The sequence below is a fragment of the Lampetra planeri genome, chromosome 44 (assembly GCF_965212315.1).
Source record: "Lampetra planeri chromosome 44, kcLamPlan1.2.h2, whole genome shotgun sequence".
Classification (NCBI taxonomy): domain Eukaryota; kingdom Metazoa; phylum Chordata; class Hyperoartia; order Petromyzontiformes; family Petromyzontidae; genus Lampetra; species Lampetra planeri.
In genome coordinates, this window is record NC_136150.1 from 2,952,451 (window position 1) to 2,976,964 (window position 24,514).

Here is a 24,514-nt window from a genome sequence, read left to right on the forward strand (position 1 = left end):
AGGTGGGCAGGCACTTTCAGGGCTGCACCTTTACCTCCAACAAAATGTCAGGAAACTTTGGTTTGTTTTTAACAAAGTTGTTTTTTGTCTCGATTTAAAGCTTTCGTGACTGCAGGGATTCATCTTCTTGGTTCTTTCGGTAAAGTCACGTAGAAAGAACCAAGAAGTTGTTTTTTGTCGCACAACAGCGCATGCGATTCACGCACGGTATTGACGCACGCAACTTGAACATCAACAACAACTGAATCAGCAGGAACCGAAATCCGAATCCCATGCTCGCTGGCGACATTGCCACGAAACCGCTGTAAACACTTCCGCCGCCGCAAGCCAGCTGTCGTGTGAAAAGCCCAGATTAGGACTGTCGGCTACGTAGGGCGCGAAGGAAGTTCAACGTGCGCACGTACAAGGGAGGCGGACGTGGGTGTACACATTCAGAGCAGCTGTCCCGTGTCCAAAAGACCGGGTATCATTTCTGCTCAACGCGCAACGGCAGGGCGCTTGGTTAGCCACGAGCTGACTATATTTGGTACGCTCAGAAAATGTATCAGAAGGCACGGGCGTGGTTGCAATGTGCACGTACACTGAGGTTGCGATAGTTTCTCTGCCTTTTAACCAGTTGGAGCCTCGTGCTATGAACCCGGCGAAGTGATGGCAGCCTTGTCCGGGAATCGAAACGATGCCTGGTTCAGGCCACAGTGCGCTCACCATCGCGCCGACCGCTCCACCAAATCGGGATGCCGTCTTACTCCTAAGTGGTTTCCTTGCCCATTGACAGCAATTTGGATCAGATTTCCTCCGTTCTGTCTCCTTTTTTTATTCATCATTTCACTGTACAGACCCCCCCCCCCCTCCACTGCCTTGTTTCCATCAAGGAACATTTTTTTTGTGTTTTGATATTGTTGCTTTTTGGCTCCTTACCTACCCCCCCCACCAACATCCCTGACCCTCTCGGAACTTCCGTCGCATCAAGCATTCGCCTCTGAGATCCGCGCAAGTGACAATAGACACACACTGTAGTGGACAGCACTTTCCCACCCATCCTGCCACTGAGAGCGACGTTTGTATCGCATACGAATCAAACTGATTTTTTTTTTCCAAGTCTCAGAGCAGGAATTCAGACAAATTAAGTGTGAAACCAAATTGAGATAATGGCAGTGATGGGTGACCAGGCTGAGACCATCACCTCACCAGGACTAGAGAACCCGGTTTTAATCGTACGCGGCTGTAACTTGTGTAGTGCCATAAGAGGGGAGGGGCTGCTGGGGGCTCTGGGATCCTAGGCAGATAAGCCCCTTGGCGCCAGGCGCTAGGATCCCAGGCACCCCAGACACTTAAGCCCCTTGGCGCCACCAACGGGGGGGGGGGCTGTGTGTGCTCTGTGGGATATCTGGGGGCGCACACAACCCCACCCCTCGTTGGGGACGAGGCATAAAAGGGCAGCTACCTGGCCGATCGGGGCCAGTCGCAGCTCAAGACCCAAGACACGCCAGCCAGCCAGCTTAGGACCCTGGACCCCCTCGTCCCGCTTGTCCTTGTGAGGGCCGGGACGCTGTGAGGGCCAGTGGTGGGACTCTGGGACTCCCTGCTCTACGTCCTTGTAAGGGCGAGTTCCGAGGAAGCCAGAGTCCAGACCCGCACCTTGGCTAGGTCGGGTCGGGTAGCCTCCCCTAGGGTAATTGTAGCCGGAGGACCCCAGAGCGTAGCCAGAGTAGTGTATCTAGGCTGTGTACCTAGGCTGTGTCCCTAGGCTGTGTCCCTAGGCTGTGTACCTAGGCTGTGTCGCTAGGCTGTGTACCTAGGCTGTGTCGCTAGGCTGTGTACCTAGGCTGTGTATCTAGGCTGTGTCCCTAGGCTGTGTACCTAGGCTGTGTCGCTAGGCTGTGTACCTAGGCTGTGTCGCTAGGCTGTGTACCTAGGCTGTGTACCTAGGCTGTGTACCTAGGCTGTGTATCTAGGCTGTGTGCCTAGGCTGTAACAGAGTATCAGGACTGTTGGAGTGTTGTGTTGTAATAAAGAAGTTACCTCTACAAGTGTCTCCGGAACCCGTTACACTTGGATTCAAATCCAGGCCCTCAGAGCTCTGACCGCTTAGCCACCCGGCCACCTCCTCCAAAGAGACAACCCAATATTTTGTCAATGGATTATTCCTGGGTGATGCGTGCGTTTTCCCATTCACCGTGAGTTCATGACGTTGACTGCGCACTGTCACTTTTGTGAGCGAAACTTAGTGACGAAAATAATTGTTAACTTTCTTATTGTCATTGCTTGAGTCGACGGTGACCGTGAGTGGAGGGAAATCTAGATTTGAAGCTTTCGTGACTGCAAGGATTCATACTCTTAGTTTTTTCGGTAAAGTCACGTAGGTAAAAAAATAAAATTAATAGAAACAAAATAAAATGACAAATCGACAATAACAAATAGAAACTAAATAAAATAATAAATCACTGATTTGTTATTTTATTTTGTTTCTATTAATTTAATTTTTTACCTACGTGACTTTACCGAAAAAACCTAAGAGTATGGAGGGAAATCATCAAGGCGCGACGACCACTACGACTGCCTCCACAAACGACCAACGCATTATTGGGATTTTTGCACGCAGCGTTTTAATGTTTTTTTTTTATATTTGCTGGTTTATTCCAGGATGTTTCTGTTACGCGTCGTCGCTTTAAGATGTTCTGTGTTCATATTTTGTTTTTTGCGGTTGCACCCGACTTAAGAGCCGCATGGCTCACAGGGCTATACCGAATAAATGAAACTTGAAACGCGGGTCACCGCCGACTGCAACAGGAGGAAATGAACTGTGCCATACGCCGCGTGAAGATGCAAGACCCAGAAAAATCGGCGAACCTTCTGATCGGAACACTCCCCTGGTCCTGCTCTAGAACATCATCACTTCTCTCGATCCCTTCAACTCCACAAAGCCACATCTCCAGACCTCCCAAGGGTCCCAAGTTTCCGCCACAAATAACACTGCACTCCATGCTGGGCTCAAATTGGAATGTGGTGCCAGAGGACACCGACGGACGGTGACACAACTGAGCGGCGGTGGTGACATGGTCGACCATTTGGCGCTTGATGCAGAGGTTTCGCGGTTCACACCCAGCGGCCGCCCTAGTTAATTACCGCGCGTTTGTTGGCCATGAAAATGGCTCAGCTGCCCCCGACTGTCCTAAATTATGATCATTTTGGAATAATGAATTCTACCGTCAAAATTTACCAACCCTCTAACTCCCTGTGGCCGCCCGTGGGTTTGCTTTTCTACGTATCCTACTGCGAAAAGCTTCCTCTGCTGCGGACTAATCTTGCCCACTGTGGTAAGGGGAGGGGAGGGGAGGCGTGGTTCTGTGCGGTGTACAGGCTGGGTACACGGGCGCACGCGCACACGACACCATACGCGCAATCGTTCTTTGACGCCACAGGTCCGCGGCCGCGGTGGTGGACGGGCAAACGCTTTCACGCTTGGGGCGGTTGGCTCACAACAATGACGCCGTCTGAACGGACCGAGGGCCGAGTTGTGTCGCTCTTCTGCATTGCGGCTCTGCTGTCCGGTGAGAAAAGCGTGACGAAAGTCCCGCTGTCACATGTGCGCACGTGATCACATCGAGTGCGCCGTTCGGGTTGTGTGCTGAGACGTGTGATTTTGAACGGGTCTGGCCCTCCGTCGGGTCAAGCCGCTAACGCACCCGCGTGGTCTCTTTGTGGCCGAGGGACGTACGGCTTCGTGCGTGCCCGCGTGCAAGCGCTACGGTTAACGTCGCGGGTGAAATAGTGCCAAAGACGCACCGCATGGCAGAAAGTGTCACAGAAGCCATGCATTAACGTGAGTCTAGAGGCCACACTGATGTTAAATTTCGATTTAAAGCTTTCGTGACTGCAGGGATTCATTTTCTTGGTTCTTTCGGTAAAGTCACGTAGAAGGGAAGTAATAAAATAATAAAAATAAACCATGATATAATAATATAATTATTTTAAAATTATAAAAATAAGCCTTAATATAATTATTTTATTATTTTTATTATTTTATTACTTCCCTTCTACGTGACTTTACCGAAAGAACCAAGAAGATCACACTGATGTTGATAAGCCGCCTCAACGCTGCCCATGGTTCATGGGGAAGTTGGAAGCCGGGAGGGTTCACAGTTGCATCGGACTTGGAGTGTTTATTTTTTTACTTGAGCGTAGTTACAGTCTTCTCACCCTGTGGGCCTGCAGATCCAAGTCATCAGGCACATTTTGGCGACTTCCCAGAAGGGTTTTGGGTGACAATGAAAAAGGAGTGTGAATCCACACGTCCAGTACGAGTCGTTACATCGCCACTGAAACGGTGGTGCTGTATTTACATCCTAAACTATACTTACACTTGCATTTCATTTCAAGAGAAAAGTCACACGATGTCAAATTATTCGGATTTCGATTTAAAGCTTTCGTGACTGCAGGGATTCATCTTCTTGGTTCTTTCGGTAAAGTCACGTAGAAGGGAAGTAATAAAATAATAAAAATAAAACATAATAAAATAATTCTCACGACGTTTCGGCCACAACACAAGCAGCCGTCCTCAGGTAAAGACCAGGTCTGTCGAGGCGACAGACCTACCGAAAGAACCAAGAAAATTATTCGGATTTGTTTCCAGTTTGACAACTGGAGACCTTTTTTTGAAAAATCTACTTCCGACACTTTTTTTTTATATCCCAATCGTGCTCCCGGCGTCGCGCGTCAGTGAAATTAAGCCTCAAACGAATTGACTACGATGGGTTTTTTCACGTGCAGTGATGAGTGACGAGGCTGCAACCCATCAATTCACAGGGCTAGAGAGCCCGGTCTTAATCGCAGGCGGCTGTAACCTGGATTCAAACCCAGGCCGTCATTTCTCTGACCTTTGAACCACAGGGCCACCTCCTGCGACGAGACAATCTGGTATTTTGTCAAACGATCATTTCTTGGTAAGGCGTGATGGTTGCCCACATTTCATAACTTCAAGACCTTGACTGGACACTTTTATAAAACTCGTAGTTTTTTCCGTAAAGTCACGTAGGTAAAAAAATGAAATAAAAATTAATAAAAATAAAATAATTTATTAAATTTAATTTCACTTTTTTTTTTACCTACGTGACTTTACCGAAAAAAATAAGAGTATGAATCCTTGCAGTCACGAAAGCTTCAAATCTAGAATGGACACTTTTAAATGTGTCGATGAAATTCGCGACGAACAAAAAATGTACTTGGAACCTCATTTGCCTTTTAGCGTCATCTGGTCCAACACCATGTGAGACTGGGCTCTAAAAAAAAGCTGTCTCGGGTGTGGACCAATCAACTTCAAGGACAGTGCATATATTATCAGAGTTATGTTTTTTGTTTGCATTATGACTGCAGGTATTGTGGTCTATGCAAACATGACTCCTTGTAAAAAAAGTGTCAGTTTTGTTGCCAGACAGAAGGGTAAAAAAAACCCAATTATCAAAAATGTACTTCTATGTGTGTTATGCACGTTGAACTTATTTCGCACTATACGTAGCCAACCGTGCTAATCGGATGTAAAGTCAGTTCCGCTTTAACGCGGTAGTCGTGTTCCTGAAGAACACCGCGTTATGGAAACATCACGTTGTAATATAGGGTAAAGCACAATCGACGATAACATGTGAGATGCGTTCGCAGGCTGAGCCACGGTGGGTAGCGTCTAGATGCATCCAGCAGCATCCCGTCCTGTGCCATGCTACGCCGAGGCAGCCGTTACAACCGCTTACTCCACCTCGCGTGACGTGGTTCGGTTCATTCAATCGTGTTGTAGCCAATTCGCGTTATGAAGACACGCAGCGTTGTAGGAGAACGGACTGAACCACCTACCCCACACCGAAGTGTTTATTGTAGTTTTAATCGACGGTGACCATGAGTAGGATGGAAACAATCAGGCGTGACGGCCACTACGATTGCTTCCACGAACGATCAAGGCCTGACACCGCCGACTGCGACGAGAGGAAATGAACTCCATACGCTGCATGAGGATGCAGACTCGGATAAGTAACGTTTATTTGGTGCATTGAGGAAGACACAAAAATGGAAATGAACACATAAGTACATACACAATACAGTAAAACGTCGTTATTTCGGTATTTGATCATTGGGGATAACTTGGCACGGCTGAGCTTTTGGAATATATACAGTGTTACCAATTCGCCATGAGCCGAATTGCCGTTCCGAATGGTCCAATGTCGGCACGCACGGGGAGTGACGCCGTGCACCGCGACCAAAACAACGACTCGGTCTGGTGGCGGAGCACGTGGTGGGCATCAGTGCAGACCCGTCGCTTTGGACTTTACCCTGCTTACGCACTCCATGCAAGCCAAACCCTCTCAGAAATGTCCTCTACATCGACCTCAATAAGTAATAGAAAGGGAAGTATAAATCCCTTGGTCTGCGAGACAAATCAACAGTTTTGGATATACGGTAATTTATTGCAGGGTGTGTGTGTCAATGCGTGTGGTGTGTGGGTGGCTTAAGCACAGCAAGTTGGCACAGTAGGGGGCACAGGTGGTGCATCAGCCAGTCGTCTCAGTCAGTCAACCCGTGGCACCTGCTGGGTCTGCCCCGTGACCTCCTGCCAGCGGGTGTTCGACAATTCACGTGGCCTCAAGGTGCACATAGCCTGGCACAAGCGTCGTGGTGACGTCACCGCAACTTAATGGCGAATGGCGGTTGTTGTTGTTGTTGGTGTGTGAAGAGTTTGGAAATCTTTTTTTTTATTGAGGCAGGAGGCACAAGGAAGTACCATTGTACATATTTCGGAATATTGGATAAGTCGGCAAGGCCAGAGCCCCATATGTGTCGAATTAACAAGGTGTCCGATATACTGAATATAGTTAACCCAATGGCGAGATGTTATCTCCCTCGCCTGGTGTACAAGGAGGCCGTGAGTTCGATCCCTACCCTGACGCCTGCTGTATATTTGGAGTTTGCGTGTTCTCCCCATCGTTGCGTGGAATTTTCTCCGGGTGCTCCAGTGTTTCCCTCCACATTTAGAAATAACACGCATTTAAACATTTTGCTTGCTATAATTTCCACGTGATGATAAGCCACTTCGTTGAGCTATGATTTGTAATGGACAGGTCGCTTCTTAAAAATAGCTTTTCGCTCAGTGGGCCTTACCTGGTAAAATAAAAAAAATAGTTACAGTATTGTGAACGTGAAAATGGCATGCCCCTCACACCAACAGTGAACAACGCATAGTGGACTTAAATTTTCCTCTTCTTGGTTCTTTCGGTAAAGTCACGTAGAAGGGAAGTAATAAAATAATAAAAATAAAAACATAATAAACATAATAATAGTGAGAATTATTTTATTATGTTTTTTTATTGTATTACTTCCCTTCTACGTGACTTTACCGAAAGAACCAAGAAGATGAATCCCTGCAGTCACGAAAGCTTTAAATCGAAAAAATGGACTTAAATTCTTTCGTAGACGAGCCAAAGGGAACGACTCAAGTGAAACCCACAGACTGGGACCCGACCAACGTTCCAAAGGTTATCCATAACAGAAGTTGTTTGGGTTAGATCGCGTAAATATGTGTCATTACACAGATATAAATGTATACACCTCTATTGTGGAAAATATACCGGTCGCGAAAGCCTACGTGTTAAACTGTTCCACAGGTTGTCATATGCCAGACGATAATTGATTAAACATATTTTTTTTCAAACACACTGCGGAGTACAGCGATCGCTCAACAAAAACATTTTCCCGATGCTTTTAAAGCAACTTGTAGGTGCGATTGAGAAAGCACGTGTGCGGTCCAGCAAAACCCACGTGGTTATCGCAGTGTCTGCGCGCAACACTGCCACATGTTTAGCAGTGATAAGGTCCACACGGAACACCCAGTTTCTCTCAGCTGCCATCGGTCGTCGGCGTTGGGTACGTTGTGGCTTGAAAACGCACACGCGAGATTTTGCGTGTGTTTACATTTTCAAAAATAATAATAAAAAAATTAGCTAGTCGCGTGACTCAGAGATGAGAACGTTTGGCTGCTGCCGCGAATTTTGCATCTCGGTTCGAATCCGGGTTCAAACACTACGCTCCTTAGAGCAGGACCTTACCACGACTCTCTTAAGCGTTACCCCAACGATGTGGAACTCATCAGTAGACCTCCTTTGCCAGTACCAAAATATAATAATAGGGGTTTTCCCCTTTTTTCTGGCAACACAACTGAAACCTTTTTAACAAGGATTCATGTCTGCATTAACCACAATACTTGCAGTCAAAATGCAAACAAATGTACGCATTTTGGCGTCCTCTGGTCGAGCACCAATTGGGTCGAGGCTCAAAAGAAAGCCGTCCCCTTGGTGTGGACCAATCGGTTTCAAGGACAATGCATATATTATCATAGTTTTTTTTATTTTGACTGCAAGTTTTGTGGTTAATGCAGACATGAATCCTTGTCAAAAGGTTTCAGTTTTGTTGCCAGAAAAAAGGGGAAAACGCACACGCTGCGAGCCTCGGTGTGTTTGGGAGGGAGTTGCAAGTCTCCATATTTTCTCGTGGCTTTTAATTAAACATGACTTGATTGTCTTTGCATTTTATTTTAGTGTGCAGTGTTTTGATATACCCACTTGAGTGGAGGTGATATTACATTTAAAATAAATAGCTTGAAACAATTCTAGACTGTGTTGACAAAAAAACACCGTCAAAGTGAATACTAAACAAAAAGGTGTCAGTTTTGTTGCCAGATAAAAGGGTACAAAACCAATTATCATATTTTTTACTGGCAAATGAGGTTCCAATGGTGGAATTACCCCGGTCGATTCTATTGTCACGTAAAGCTTGCAATGCCACACTTCCCCCCGTCGTAATTAACAATCATTATCTGCCACAGTCAAACAAATAAAAAATAAATGCTTGGCACAACCGTTCCTTCTAAGTTGTCGTGGGATGGCCGTGTATTCCTAATCTGACTGCGGAGGCAGCAAGCTTGAATTTCTTTCCTGTGTCCAAATCCTTCTTTAACTCTGACGAAATGTCACCAAATTGAGCGAAGCTTCCGTCATATCTGGGATGGATCACCCCAGTTTCCGCCTCACTGGACTTCATTTAACATCGACCGGGGAGGTTGGTAGACAAACAAAACAACAACAACAAGAGCCATATTTGTTGGAAAAATGTTTTTAAACCTCAAAATTTCAAGAGCCGCAACGCACCGTGCTCGATACGAGGGACGGCGGCGGGCCTCAAACACATTCCTGCCGAGGGAGCTGGTAGAAACATTGGGTTCCTCGGTCAATGGCCAGGGTCAACGGCAGCGTGGTGTATTCCGCAAATATTCCCGACTGTGAGGGCGGGCACAAGCCGGCGTGAGTAGGTTAAACGTTGAGTTTTATAAGGGCACCACGGGATGACCAGCCCCTCCCCACCCAGCCCCACCCCTCCCACCCCCCACCCAGCCCCTCCCCACCCTCCCCACCCAGCCCCTCCCCACCCTCCCCACCCAGCCCCTCCCCACCCTCCCCTCCCCACCCAGCCCCACCCTCCCCACCCAGCCCCTCCCCACCCTCTCCACCCAGCCCCTCCCCACCCAGCCCACCCTCCTCTCCCCATCCAGCCCCTCCCCACCATCCCGTCCCCACCCAGCCCCTCCCTCCCCATCCAGCCCCTCCCTGCACGACGGACACAATAATCCCCTGTGGGCTGGTGTAACCAGGAGGTTCCTACCAGTATAAACGACATCACGAAGCTGGTCCTTAAAGAGGCGCCGCATGTTGCTCCGGAAGCCACAGGTTGCCCGACCTCTGAGTTTCAGGGTGACTGATGATGCAACACTTGCGGATTCACTCTAGTGACTCGCTCACCGGCAGTCGGTCGCCGACTTGTCGCTCTTCTATCGCTGCAATGACGAAATCGGCAAAAAAAAAACGCTCCAAAGGCTGTAACCAGGTCCAGCGATCGGCACCCATGTGCGTGACAAAAAAAAAGTAGCAATGCTTGATTTCAGCGTTAAATATTTGATACGGTACATTGTACACTACATACGACTTAATCAATGGAAATACTGCACGTGTATATACACCACCCCATGATGCAGTCTTCGAGATTGGAGTGGTAAGTACGGTACAGTAATTTTCCATTCTTGCATAACCCGTTTTGCAATTTTTTTGCATATTCTTGCATAACGTAATGTTATGCAAGAATGTGCAAACATTTTGCTATTTTAAATAGTGATGACGTAGTGATTATCTGCCGTTTGTCAAACTCCGACGCCTGCGGTGAGAAAAGCGTGCCCACGTCCTCGGTTGCGCCGGAGTGAAGAATTAGAAAAATAAAATACCAACGTGTGGTTTTGGCACTGCGATAACAAATAACAGCCACTTTATTCAATAACAGCCAGCCATGTTGCAGGCGCGTACCCGGCCGGGTACGGGTAGCCGGGTATCGGGTAGGGTACGGGTATCGGGTACCCGGTTGCGACCTCTGGTGCTGGCACGGGCGCGCACATTACGGCCACGTGAACGTCACGGCACCGCACGAAAGGGGGCGTCTTGGCGCACACTGGGAGCGCCTCGCGCTGACGTCTCGTCTCCAATATTCGGAGGGGCACCCCCGTGGCAGCTGGCCGCGCGCAGCGAAAACCAGCTCAGCACCGGCCCCGTCTGTCAGTAAGGGGGGGGGGGGGCAGGCAGGGCGGGGGGGGGGCAACGATTATAATGTGTAATCCCAATTGAGTAACTGACTAGTGGTGTTCTTTGGTTCTTTCGGTAAAGGCACGTAGGTATGAAATTAAATAAATCGCGACGTTTCGATTGCAACACAAGCAATCATCATCAGGTGGGAAAACCACAGCAATAATTTTTGTTGCTGAAGTGGGAGAGAGAGAGTTGCCGTGGTAAGAGGTTATATAGGTAAGAAAGGGGGGAGGGGCAAGGGGGGAGAGAGAAGGGGTGGGTGTGGTTTTCCCACCTGATGATGATTGCTTGTGTTGGAATCGAAACGTCGTGATTTATTTTATTTTTCTACCTACGTGACTTTACCGAAATAACCAAATAGTATGAATTCCTGCAGTCACGAACGCTTCAAATCTAGATTGACTATCCGTAGTTGTGCCCATTGATATATGCCGTGGCGTGCTGAATTTAAGAGAATGTCCTTGCTGTGTGAAATGCCTGTACGTCTCTCTCTCTCTATGTATCTCTGTGATATCTGTCTCTGCTTATATGTCTGTCTGTGTGTCTCTGCTTCTGTGTTTTATCTCTCTCTCAAATTTAGCATTCTCAGGAAGAACGTAATCAACCAGGTAGGGTGTTGACTGTTATGTTATCCGACTCTCTGTTGTATTACATTACATTTCTAAGTATACTAGCTTTGTGTTTCTATTTAATTTATACCTGATGATGATTGCTTGTGTTGCAATCGAAACGTCGTATGCTAGTATTTAATTTATTATTTTCTCTTTATACGTGACTTTACCGAAAGAACCAAAGAGTATGGATTCCTGCAGTCACGAAAGCTTCAAATCTAGATTGACTATCCGTAGTTGTGCCCATTGATATATGCCGCGGCGTGGTGAATTTAAGACAATGTCCCTGCTCTTCTCAGTGATTAATCCCATATCTGCATTTCCCATAAATATGCTAAATTCCTCTTGATATGCAAATTATTTTGTCAAGGCGCTCTTCAACCCAGCTTAAATATACGCTGCCAAGCCTGGTGATGTTCATTCAGACGCTGTCTTCCCGACAGACCTGTTCTTCACCTGAGGACGGCTGCTTGCGTTGTGGCCGAAACGTCGTGAGAATTATTTTATTATGTTTTATTTTTATTATTTTATTATTTCCCTTCTACGTGACTTTACCGAAAGAACCAAGAAGATGAATGCCTGCAGTCACGAAAGCTTTAAATCGAAATGTCCTTGCTGTGTGAAATGCCTGTCGATTGCAGCAACTGCGGCAGTCCAGCTCTGCCAAGGTGACCATACACCCGTGAGCGCAACTCTGGGAGGCAGCGTCGCCTTCCCCGCGAATCGTTCAATCGACGAAATCGACCAGGTGCATCTCGTCTATATCGAAACTGGCAAAGAATTTGTTGTTTTTTCTTGGGACAAAAACGAGAACATATCGTCGCGCGGGGACCGGCAGAAGTACGCTTTCGAGAATGCGACGTTGCACATTCTAAATATAGCCGCCAACGACACTGGAGTTTACGAATTTGTAGTCGATGTTTTACTCAACGACGATATTCACAAACACCGTCGGTGCTTCAGGCTAAGTATTGCTGGTAAGTACAAAGACAAAGATCCCCCGTGGAGCCTTAACAGACAGTCGGGGCAAGTGCTGTCAGCGAGTAGCACCTATGAAGGCCGACACGGCCCCCGAGGAGGTGGGTGGCCAGCACCACGCCCGGCCGCCTTCGTCTCCCGAGTGGCGATGTTTACACACCGCAACAGGTACTCATTTGAGGCTGAGTCTACCTAGGGGAGGCCCAGGACCGGCCGTCACAGATCGTGCCTCTCGCTCGGCACGAGGTCGAGCGAAACATAACTTTGACCGATTAAAAAACAACAAAAATACATCGGTTACTTTAGCGACGAGATAACTCGACTCTCACTGCCACCGCTGTCTTGCCACCACCGTAGGGGCAACCCCCACCCCCAGGGGGGCACCCCCCCCCCCCACTGCCCTTTCGACAAGTCGCTCTGACCGGCGGTGTGACGAAGCTGACGGCCAAACAGCGGTGGCACTGACACAGAGAGGGGCCGTGTACATGCAACGTCCGGCTGGACACTCTCCCTCTATTTGCGGGGAGTTTGAGCACCGCTATTCGTGGCTCCACGTGTCCGTGTCGTGTCAGTGCCGTGTGTTTGTGTGTTTCCCTTCAGTGCCTCCATCGCCACTTGACAACGATTCCTACCCCGTAGGTGGCAATGTCTCAAGAACAATGAAGCTCGCGTTCATTTCCGTGGGCGTGGTGGTTTGCGTATTGGTCATGTCCGCTGCAGGAGTCGCCTTGTACAAAAGCAGCCGCCCAGGATGCAAGATCACCAGTCAAGGTGCTTTGCGTGTTTGTGTAATGGGTTCCGGAGACACGTGTAGAGGTAACTTCTTTATTACAATACGACACTCCAACAGTCCTGATACTCTGTTACAGCCTAGATACACAGCCTAGGTACACAGCCTAGATACACTACTCTGGCTACGTTCTGGGGTCCTCCGGCTACAATTACCCTAGGGGAGGCTACCCGACCCGACCTAGCCAAGGTGCGGGTCTGGACTCTGGCTTCCTCGGAACTCGCCCTTACAAGGACGTAGAGCCGGGAGTCCCAGAGTCCCACCACTGGCCCGCACAGCGTCCCAGCGGGACGAGGGGGTCCAGGGTCCTAAGCTGGCTGGCGGGTCTTGGGTCTTGAGCTGCGACTGGCCCCGATCGGCCAGGTAGCTGCCCTTTTATGCCTCGTCCCCAACGAGGGGTGGGGTTGTGTGCGCCCCCAGATATCCCACAGAGCACACACAGCCCCCCCCCCCCCCCGTTGGTGGCGCCAAGGGGCTTAAGTGTCTGGGGTGCCTGGGATCCCAGCGCCTGGCGCCAATGGCTTATCTGCCTAGGATCCCAGAGCCCCCAGCAGCCCCTCCCCTCTTATGGCACTACATTTGCAACTTATACGGGCACGCTTGCGTCTACAGTACCTGCGTATGTTATCTCTATTCTAACGCTACGGTACAAAACGGCGAGAGAAGGGATGGTGATCGGGTAAGTGACCAAGGGGTGGAGTGAGCGAGGTGGGAGGCTGCGGTGGTGGAGGGATCGGGGCGTTAGGTGGTGCAGGTAGGGGTGGCGGAAGAGGAAAAGTCGGTGGAGGAAATAGATCGGAGCTGAGGGCAGTGCGAAAAGAGGAAAGCGATGGGAGAGAGTCGGATGTAGAGATGGATTTTGTTGCAGTCCTGCGCCCAGTGGCACCTCCTGGCTAAAACTCCCTGCATCTTGTCCGACCTTGACAATTCTTCATTTCACCATTTGACCTCCCTTCAAGATGTCGAGCGGCATCTATCTCTGTCTCTTGGCCTCCTACCGACTTTCATGATGATGATGATGATCTTTTGGCTAAACAATCGGAACAAAGATAGTCACTGCGTCGCGAGCTTTCAGATGCGCTTCTGTGGCCGTCTGGAACGCTCTTCCTTCCGATATTAGGAAGCCACTGAAGCTATGCACTTTTAAATCGAAATTGAAAACTAATTTCTTTAGAACTGCTTTTTGTATTAAATCTGCTGTCCTTCCCCCACAGCTCCGATTATCACGGTTGGCTACGTACAGTGTAAAGAAGTTCAATATACATGCAATCCTTCCTGAACTTCCTTCATTGAGCTTTCACCTCTGAGAATGTGACCAATCCGTAACTGTAACCTTTCTTCATCATGAGGCCTCCTTTGCCAGTACCAAAATATACTAATAGGGGGTTTCCCCTTTTTTCTGGCAACAAAACTGACACCTGTTGCAAGGAATCATGTTTACATTAACCACAATACTTGTGTAATATCTTCAATAATGGCGGGAGACGAGTTGACGGGGCAGCACTCTTTATTCACAACGGTTGCACACGTAACAGTCCCAACCGAGATAACACCTATGTCACGCGTGCCTGACTCGGCCACGTACTCCGTCTTCCCCGTGGGGTATGCGCACCTATCTCTGCCTCGACTCAGGCTCTCCGGCTACGCTCTCCCCACGGGAAGCTATCAGACCCCTACGCACACTCGGCTCGGATCGTACTCAGTCTCTCCCGTAGGGTACGCGTGCCTACCTCTGCCTAGACTCAGGCTCTCTGGCCACGCTCTCCCTACGGGGAGCTATCAGACCCCTCTTGTCAGACTACGGGTCTCGACTACTGGGCTACACAGCCCGAGCCCTTACAAGGGCGTCGGACCGTGAATCCCAAGGCCTCGCCTCTGAGCCTCTTAGAACCCCGGCCCTTACAAGGGCAGCGGGGCTAGGGGTCCCAGGGCCTATCTCTTCCTCCGTCTTCTCTCTTCACTGGTTACCAACTCCCCGAGTGCCCGCGCGCATCGCCTTACATAGCCCTCCGCTCCCGAGGGGGCGGAGCCTATGCGGACCGCGATGTGAGCACCCACTCGATGTAACCAATCACGATCCCTCCTGCCAGCGCGTATCACCAATACACTTGCAGTCAAATGCAAACAAAAAACAATACTCTGATAATGTATGCATTGTCCTTGAAACTGATTGGTCCACACCAGAGACAGCTTTTTCTTAGAGCCTCGTCTCATATGGTGTTCGACCAGATGAAACCTGCTCTGGAGTTTCTCAATTTTCCATCCGGTGCCATATACCCACACGCATCTCAACGCGTTATTTCCAGTCCGTTTTACCTCGGATCGGCTGCAAACTGATCGGCCCGGCTGTCATGCGATGAACGTTGCTCTCAGGTGGCTAGAGCAGGTGGGGAACCTTGCCAACATGTAACGTGAAGTGATCTCAGAGGTGGCTCTACAATGTCCACTTCCGAGTCGAAATCCGCAACGGATCCTTCGTCTGCACGAAATGAGACCGACAACGCAGTCAATCCGGATGAAATTGCGAGAGAGAGAAAATAAAGTACAGAGAAAATGTACGAACGGAGGTTTGAGCGCAAACACTCCACTAGGAAGGGATGATGACCGGCGGTCGAGACTGATGCTGGAGTAGAACCCAAAGGAGGGAACTTCCATCCCAGAGATGACTTGTTCGTTCACAAGATCACGAGAGGTAGCGGTTGCTTTGGGAAGCCTTCACCCAGCAGTGGATAGATAATGTCTGCTGCTGCTGCTGCTGTTGATGAAGTACAATCATAAGAGAGGGTTGCGGTGCGTATTTTGATTTTCTGTTTGCACATAGTCACTTTAAGATGTTTTTTTGTTCATGTTTTTGTTTTTTTGTTTGTTGCAGTTGCATCCGATTCAAGAGCCGAATGGCTCACAGGGCTACACCTAATAAATGAACTTTGAACTTTGATTTAGTGTCGCCTTGTGGAAACGTTTCCCGCTTGCCGGTGAAACATCGAAGCGTGCGAATGCATAACAGGAGCGAAGGCAACTGGCTGTCTTGCTGTGTTCACAGCTGTGGAGGATGATGTCGACCTCGACACGGTGTATAGCACTATTAACGATGCCATGACTGTCGAGCACATTGAAATAAAGGAGTTTTATTCCGAAGGTAAGAACAATGATAAACTGCCAAGCAAAGACAAAGAGACCCCCCCCCCCCCGTATAGCCTTAACAGACTTGGGGCAAGTGCTGTTAGCGAGCACCTACGAAGGCTGACACGGCCACACGAGGGGGTGGTTGGCCAACACCACGCCCGACCGCCTTTGTCTCCCCAGTGGCGATGTTTGCATACCGCACCAGGTACTCATTTGAGGCTGAGTCGACCTGGGGGGGGGGGCCAGGACCGGTTCGGATAATCGCCACTGGTGTTGACCGCGAGCGGCAATCGAACCCGGGTCGCCGTGTACTTTAGCGCAATGCGCTAACCGCTACATCACTACCACTCCCCACAACTGCTAAACACACACACGCACCCGCTTAACTACTGCACTCTGGAATGACCACGTGGCTTTCACTTCCAATGTTGTGGGGGTGGGGGGGGAAGGGGGTTGTAGTTTTTGGTGGTGCCTCGATCATGGGGAGGTGATAATCCACCCAACTCAAGCTGCAGTGATATACAGCTATCGTGCTGTGACGGTTCCACCTGAAGACGGAAGCTTGTGTTGCCTCCGAAACGTCGTGATTTTTATTTTATTTTTATTTTACTTTTATTAATTTACATTTTTTTACCTACGTGACGTTACCGAAAAAACCTAAGAATATGAATCCTTGCAGTCACGAAAGCTTCAAATCTAGAATCTGCAGTGATGAGATGAACTCGTGTGTGGCTGCTGCCCAGGTGGATTGCAGGCCCCCACCCCTTACCCCCCCCCCCAGCCCATCGGCATTGCCGGGGTTCGGTTTGTGCGTTACATGCGGCTCACCTATTTCTACCAAAAATTCGCTCTGCTACGCGGTTTGAATTCACGCGTGCACCGGCTGTGTGGTCAGACGTGGGGCTATGTGTGTGTGTGTGTGTACCGTGGGGAGCGGTAGTGTAGCGGGTAGCGCACTTCGCTACGAACCCGGCGGCCCGAGTTCGAACCGGTCCTGGGCCTTCAATAGATCGACTCAGCCTCAAATGAATACCAGATGCAAGCGGCCAGGTGTGGTGCTGGCCACCCACCCCCCTCGTGTGCCACAGTGCCGGCCTTCGTAGGTGCTCGCTAACAACAACCTGTCCCAACAGTCCATTAAGGCTACACGAGGGGAGTCTTGATTGCGCCCTTCTTTTGGAACCCATCATCACCGACTACTACTACCGCCGCATAGAGCGAGGGTGTAACCCGCATTGCATCGCCTGACTGCGAGAGATGACCACGGCTTACGGAGGCCGTCATCCAGCAACAGATTGCTCATGACTGCTACCGCTTCTCCTAAGTGATATCTGAATTCGCCCGCCATCCCACCCATTCACCAACCCCCACTGACACGTCTGGTGAAGTATGGTCAAATAAACCCCGCCCGCCACGGGTAACGTTAAGTGGGGATAGGGGCTGGGAAGACTGTGTGACAAGAGGGCTGAATTTATGCGTTTGGCTAAATGTGTGGAAGCATCTGACACAATCGCAGGCGGCAACGGTGCGGGTGGGGATGCCTCTTGCCCCACACTTGGCGAACGAGGTGGTGCAGGGTGATAACCAAGGAGCCGATCGGCATTTAAACTCGTAAAGGGTGTAATGAGCGGAGAGAGCGGTGGTGCAACGGTTCGCAACACTGCTCTACGTGCAACCGGCGACCTGGATTCAGTTCCTGCCCACGGTCAAAATGGGTGGCGAGTGATATCCGAACCGATCCTGGGATAGCTTTTTTCCCAGTAAATATAATGTGTTTTACCCTTTCTGGCAATAAAACAGGAGTTGTGTCACGATATTCAAACACCAAATAGCAACCTTTTGCAAGGGATAAAGTTACTGCATTAACCACACACGGTACCTGTGAACATGCAAACAAAAACATGCTCTGGTAACATATACATGGTCTTTGAAACGGAATGGTCTACACCAGAGACGGCCTTCTTTAAAGAAGCCAATGCAATTATCAAACACATTCCTGCGGAGGGAGCTGGTAGGAACGTTGGGTCGCTCGGTCAATGGCCAGGGTCAACGGCGGCGTGGTGTATTCCGCAAATATGGCCGACTATGAGGGCGGGCACAAGCCGGCGTGAGTAGGTTAAACGTTGAGTTTTATAAGGGCACCACGGGGTGACCAGCCCCTCCCCACCCAGCCCCTCCCCACCCAGCCCCTCCCCACCCTCCCCTCCCTCCCCACCCAGCCCCACCCTCCCCACCCTCCCCACCCAGCCCCTCCCTGCACGACGGACGGACGGATACAATAATCTGTGGGCTGGTGGATCCAGTGAGTTCCTACCAGTATTCATATATATTATCAGAGCATGTTTGCATGTTAACCACAAGTACATGTGGTGACTGCAGACTTGATTCCTGGCAAAAGGTTTCTATTTGGTGTTTGAACATCATAACACCTCCTGTTGTATTTCCACAAAGGGTAAAACACCTATACTTAATTCTAGATTTGAAGCTTTCGTGACTGCAAGTATTCATATTCTTAGGTTTTTTCGGTAAAGTCACGTAGGTAAAAAATTCTAAATTAATAAAAGTAAAATAAAAATCACGACGTTTCGGAGGCAACACAAGCTTCCGTCTTCAGGTGGAACCGTCACAGCACGCTTGCTGTAACCATTTACTTGATCACAGCAATCGTGCTGTGACGGTTCCACCTGAAGACGGAAGCTTGTGTTGCCTCGGAAACGTCGTGATTTTTATTTTATTTTTTATTTTACTTTGATTAATTTTGATTTTTTACCTACGTGACTTTACCTAAAAAACCTAAGAATATGAATACACCTATACTTAGTTTTCATGATCCTGGACTAACCTCCATCCACTCCACCGGCCGGCACTGTCCAGAGTGGTCAAGTATGGTGAAGTAAACCGAATGACAGAAGGATAATCTTGATTTTTGTCTTGTTTTTTTTACAGTCTTTCAGGCTAAAACGAAATCGCCTTATGAATATGCACATGTAGACGGAGACGTAATCAGGAATGCGCCTCCTGTGAACAGTGCAGGTAAGTTCGCCACCCACTGTGTGCACTTACACACAGACACGCACCGCATTCATTACTGCCGACGTGGAGATACTCGTACAAGTCCCATCTGACACTCGCGGGACAACACCACGCAGCATAACACCACACCTCGTCAACCCTTTAAATCGCTGTAGTAAACCTCTTCATCTGCACGATGTTCAAACGATTTAAACAACAACAACACACGCACAATGGTGCACCACTCACCAATCACACCGCTGGCTGGACAGAGCTGGCGGTGGTGGTAGGGGGTGGGGTAGTGGTGGTGGTAGGGGGTGGTGGTGGTGGTAGGGGGTGGTGGTGGTGGTAGGGGGTGGGGTGGTGGTAGGGGGTGGGGTGGTGGGGGTGGTGGTGGTGGTGGCGGTGGGGGTGGGGTGGTGTAGGGCTTGAGCATAGTTCGCAATCGCGACGGGGGAAGCGTTGACGGGCAGCAGTGGACACCCCCCCCCCCCGCCGTATTAACCACTAACAGTACTCGTGGTTCACATGCAAACAAAAGTGCTCTGATAATTCACTATGTAACACAATTTTTGTTCCTGGGTAGTAAAAGTGTTATTTCCTAATTGCGTATGCCTGAAAAGTAAAGAAAATGGCTATTATTACCCACAAACTTTGCTTTTGTGACCCGGACAGTGATATTTTGAAATTTTACTATTTGCAATGAGAAAACGGGCGAATTTGTGTCTTTTCGTTCATATAAAGTCAGAAAAAAAAACAAGATATGAATTAAAATTAACACGTATCTATACTAAAGTAATACAAAAATTACTACAAAAGATTTAGAAGTGAGTAGTTTTTCGGGATTTACGATTATACTGTAAATCACATTCACGAATCAGCCCCCAAATGTAGTCTCCCATCATGTTCTCGTTATACTGTCCTTGGTAGCGGCGTTCAAAGTCCAGTATATCCTGGTGGAAGCGCTCGCCTTGCTCCTCCGAGTACGCTCCCATGTTCTCCTTGAATGTATCAAGATGAGCATCAAGGATGTGGACTTTGAGGGACATCATTCTCACCAGAGTCTCAACCAGCTCCACATAGTTTTCGAGCTTGTGATTGCCCAGGAAGCCACAAAACACTGCGACAAAGCTGTTCCAAGCCGCTTTCTCCTTACTAGTGAGCTTCTTGGGGAATTCATGGCACTCCAGGATCTCCTTTATCTGTGGTCCGACGAAGACACCGGCTTTGACCTTTGCCTAAGCCAGCTTAGGGAAGAAGTCTTGAAGGTACTTGAAGGCTGCCGACTCCTTATCTTTGGATATTGCATTAAAGCTTGCGACTGGTTTCAGGCCCTTCGTCTAGGTGTGATGGCCAGACTCCTGTGTATGACGATATAATGCCACAGATCAACTTGCAGAGCGACGACAACGCCTTCACCCAAGCCGGTAAGGGACCAATCGCGCACGGCACGGACATGCGGGGCGGACACGACGGACTTGTGCCGTCACGGACGCCGATGTAGCAAACGGCAGTTCCATTATTTCGGACAATTTGGATGTTTTATAGCGGCGGTTCTCAACCCTTATTGCCTTTATCCAACGCGGCGTTACGAACGGCGTTTGTGTCACGCTGTGTGTTTGATGCGGTACGGGAGGATGTGGAGCTGAGTGGACTTGTTGACGACTGGTACTAGCGGTGTCAAGATCGGCCTCTATGGAGGAGGCTCGTGAAATACGCTGCTGGGCAGCTGGAAGCAGGCGCCCTCCAACAACAACTGAGGGCAGAGGAGCGACGCTCACAACAACGAGCGGAGCGCTGGGCGGCTGAAATACAGCAAGTTGGCACAGCAGGGGGTACAGCTGGTGCATCTACCAGTCATCTCGGTCAGCCAACCCATGCAACCTGCTGGGTCTGTCCCGTGACCTCCTGTCAGCGAGCATTCGACACTTCACGTGGTAGCCTCAAAGTGCACCTGGCCTGGCACAGGCGCCGTGGTGACGTCACCGTCACTTAGTGGCGAATGGCGGCTGTGTTGGTTTTGGCTTATTTAGATATTTCGCCGGCAATGTGGCGCTTTCGTTTCCACCGCGCACGTTTGAAATTCCTCCTGCACGGTGTCCATGCTGCAGCCCGGGGCCCTTCCCCGACAGGCTAAAGGTGTTCCCGGCACAGAGGGGCAGGGCACCCTTGGGGTTGAGCACCGCTGCTTTAAATCCTGCCAAACGTTCCCCTTGGGTTGCCTTAACGTCTATTTTCACGATAAAAATGACTTGTGGTGATAATAATAATTAAAAATAACGCGAAGCTTCTTCTTGGTTCTTTCGGTAAAGTCACGTAGAATGGAAATAATAAAATAATAAAAATAAAACATAATAAAATAATATAATATAAAATAATATAATAATATAATAAAATAATTGTTTCCATTCTACGTGACTTTACCGAAAGAACCAAGAAGATGAATCCCTGCAGTCACGAAAGCTTTAAATCGAAACGCGAAGCTTGCCTACCAGATTTTAACATTTTTGCATTCCCCCTCCTCCTCCTACCCCCTTACATTTTAAGAGTCGCCGTACGCTGTCGCAGTGGACTGCCTGAGCCCAGAGGATTCCACGATGGATGTGGTCGCGGTCAAAGGAACGTCACAGTCCTGAGTGTCCGCTAACGGCTGCCAATAGCTCGCATCGGTACCCGCCGAGAGTAGCAAATCGTTTGGCAATCACTCGATAATCCAACTGCCTCCCTCTGCCCCCCCCCCCCCCAACTCGTTTCAAATGGTCATCACATAAATCGCCATCGTTGGTCGCAGTGAATAAATTGGAACCACTAAAGCGATGCCATCCCAGGTGGTGGCCGACGAGTGATGAGATACCAATATGGTCTGGGGGCATGTGGACCCACACGGCCTAGGACCCCGTGGCTTGGGACCCCATGGACCACAGGCTAGAACAGACGCGGTCGATTCCAAGTCCGGCGCAACGTGAGCGATGCGTAACCCCGGTCTCGATGCCAATCCTGAAGACGACGTCGTGGGTGCGTGGGATCCCTTTCGACGGTGCAACGTCGCATGTGTCCAACTCGCAAGGCGCCGGGGGTTTTTGGCGGATGTTGTGAGATGGTCGGATATGTTGACATTTGTAGGCGACGGTGGTTGAACCACCCGCACGCACGTAGGTGACTGGACACAGTTGAAGCGCCTCACTGCTTTAAACATGGGGAAATGCTTTTCTGTACTGTACTTTTAACGGAACACATACGTCAACAACACTGTGAGCTCTAAAGGAAAAGTATATAATAGGCGACGTTTTGGGCAATGGATGGCCCCTCTTCATAGTACATAAACGACATTGAAAAAGGGTCATCACCTGAACCGTCGCCTTGTGAATTTTTTTTTATAGCCAGTGTTGTTGAGTTGCTTTCGTTGAATTTGTGCACCACTCAACCCAGCAGCCATCACCAGATGATGTGTTCAACGTATGTTTATGTTGAACTTCTTTCGCACCGTACATCGCCAACCGTGCTAATTGAAGGTGTGGGGGAAGGACAACAAACTAAACACAATAAGTAATATTGAAAAAATACTTTTTTTTAAACACGCTTTTTATGAAATGTACGAGTAATGGAAGAACTCCATGACTCCAGGAAGTGGCCCCGAAGCTTGCCATAACGTAAGGGACCGTGGCCAATTACAGCCAACGTCAGTTGAGCGTGGACAATTAAGATCAAGCCGAAACATAACATATGAAAAATAATGTTTTTAAACATATGCTTTCTTATTTTTTTTTTTATGATAGAATATAGTGTTGTCATCAGTATGACATAAGTATACCAAGTTTGCAGTCGATACCACATTGGGAAGTGGGTAAAAATTGAGTTACAAGATTTGAGGAAACAACGACAACAACAACAGACAGAGTGAGTTAAATAAAAGCGTGTAAAAAGTAGTTCGAAAGAAATGAGTTTCCAATCTAGATTTAAAAGTGCATAGCTCCAGTGGCTTCCTAATATCGAAGGGAAGAGCGTTCCAGACGGCCACAAAAGCGCATCTGATAGCACGCTATTCAGTGACCGTCTTTGCTCGATGGCCAGCCAAAATCCACTGCGAGGATGACCGGAGTTCACGTGACGAGATAAGCGATGTATTGTTCATTTGTGGCAAGCACTTTGTGTGTAATGAGTGCGACCAAACGATGCATTCGTTCAGCAACCGGAAGCCAATGCAATTCGGCGAGCACTGGACCGACGTGGTCGGACCTTGCACTACCCGACACGACCACGTGCCAGTCCGGGCGATGATCTGTCCAAAGAGTCACAGTCCCCTGGCTCTAATTCACAAATCACCGAGCGTATCATGCGAGGGTCAATACATGGGTTGATCTCACAATCCATGCAAGCTAAACACACCCCCACGGTAGCGCGTATGAGCAACGCACCTTGAGCAGGTGACGTGCCAACGTATTGTATCTATTGAGATAAGCTCACACGTGGATGCTGTGGTTTAATGTTTTTGTTATTATACATACGCACTTTCTTACATCTATGCACAGCGTATATGGGAAAATACCACGTGCTGATCCCATATTTAATTAGGGGCCATCCATAAATGACGTCACGCGATTTTTGACGATTTTTGATCCCCCCCCCTCGTCACACGGCATCACAAGAAGTCAGACCCCCCCTCAAATATGACGTCACAAAGCTCTGCCCCCCCCCCGCCCTAAAAAATAAAACATGCTTCAAATCGCTTTAAACTATTGTCATTGTAGTGCGTATTTAGTGTGGCGCTGCACTCTGTTGTAAGAGAAAACATTGATTAAAAAGTATATTTAATTAAGTAGAACGTGTTGCCTATATTTATTTAAAGTTGCGCATTTTGATGTGACGTCACATTTCTCAAACCCCCTCCCCCTTCTCGTCACACATTGTCACAAATGTCTGACCCCCCCCCCCCACTAGGTACGTGACGTCATTTATGGACGACCCCTAAACAGTATTGACAGGTTCGCCTTTTGGGGCTAAAACGTTACTCACCTTTTGACGCGGGTGTCTGTGGGGAAAAACGACGACCGTTTAACGAGTTTCGCTTACCGAGCAATTTTCGCGGAACTTATCGCGCTCGTTAAGCGAGGCACGCCTGCATTAGTGTTGTTGTTGAATGAACTTGAGCGTCCTCTCTGAGAGGGTGCGCATACCCCGAATCAACAACACTTCCCACTTGCCCATTGTCCGTGTTGTATCTTTGTTTATTTACCGATCCAAGAAACGCCAGGAGGGGGGGGGGGAGTCGTATAGTGGTGAGCGCGGTGGTGTTCGTGCACCCGGCGAACCGAGTTGGGATTCCCGATCACGAT

General features: G+C 49.0%; 1 protein-coding gene across 10 annotated transcripts; it reads left to right on the forward strand.

Moving 5' to 3' along the window:
* Nucleotides 1-3,399: 3,399 nt before the first annotated feature.
* On the forward strand, nucleotides 3,400-23,997 carry LOC144732790 (uncharacterized). 10 transcript variants are annotated; one of them, XM_078614380.1, is made up of 7 exons: nucleotides 3,400-3,551; nucleotides 11,917-12,252; nucleotides 12,854-13,024; nucleotides 16,087-16,182; nucleotides 19,116-19,202; nucleotides 20,112-20,608; nucleotides 21,729-23,997. In XM_078614380.1, exons 1-6 carry the CDS (start codon nucleotides 3,485-3,487, stop codon nucleotides 20,558-20,560), a joined length of 1,206 nt encoding a protein of 401 aa, XP_078470506.1. In that variant the 5' UTR covers nucleotides 3,400-3,484; the 3' UTR covers nucleotides 20,561-20,608; nucleotides 21,729-23,997. The 10 variants fall into 10 exon arrangements, 4 of the variants coding, with proteins under 4 accessions (XP_078470506.1, XP_078470509.1, XP_078470507.1 ...); XM_078614383.1 differs by having other exon boundaries at nucleotides 20,513-20,608; XM_078614381.1 differs by having other exon boundaries at nucleotides 12,893-13,024.
* The last annotated feature ends 517 nt before the right edge of the window (nucleotides 23,998-24,514 follow it).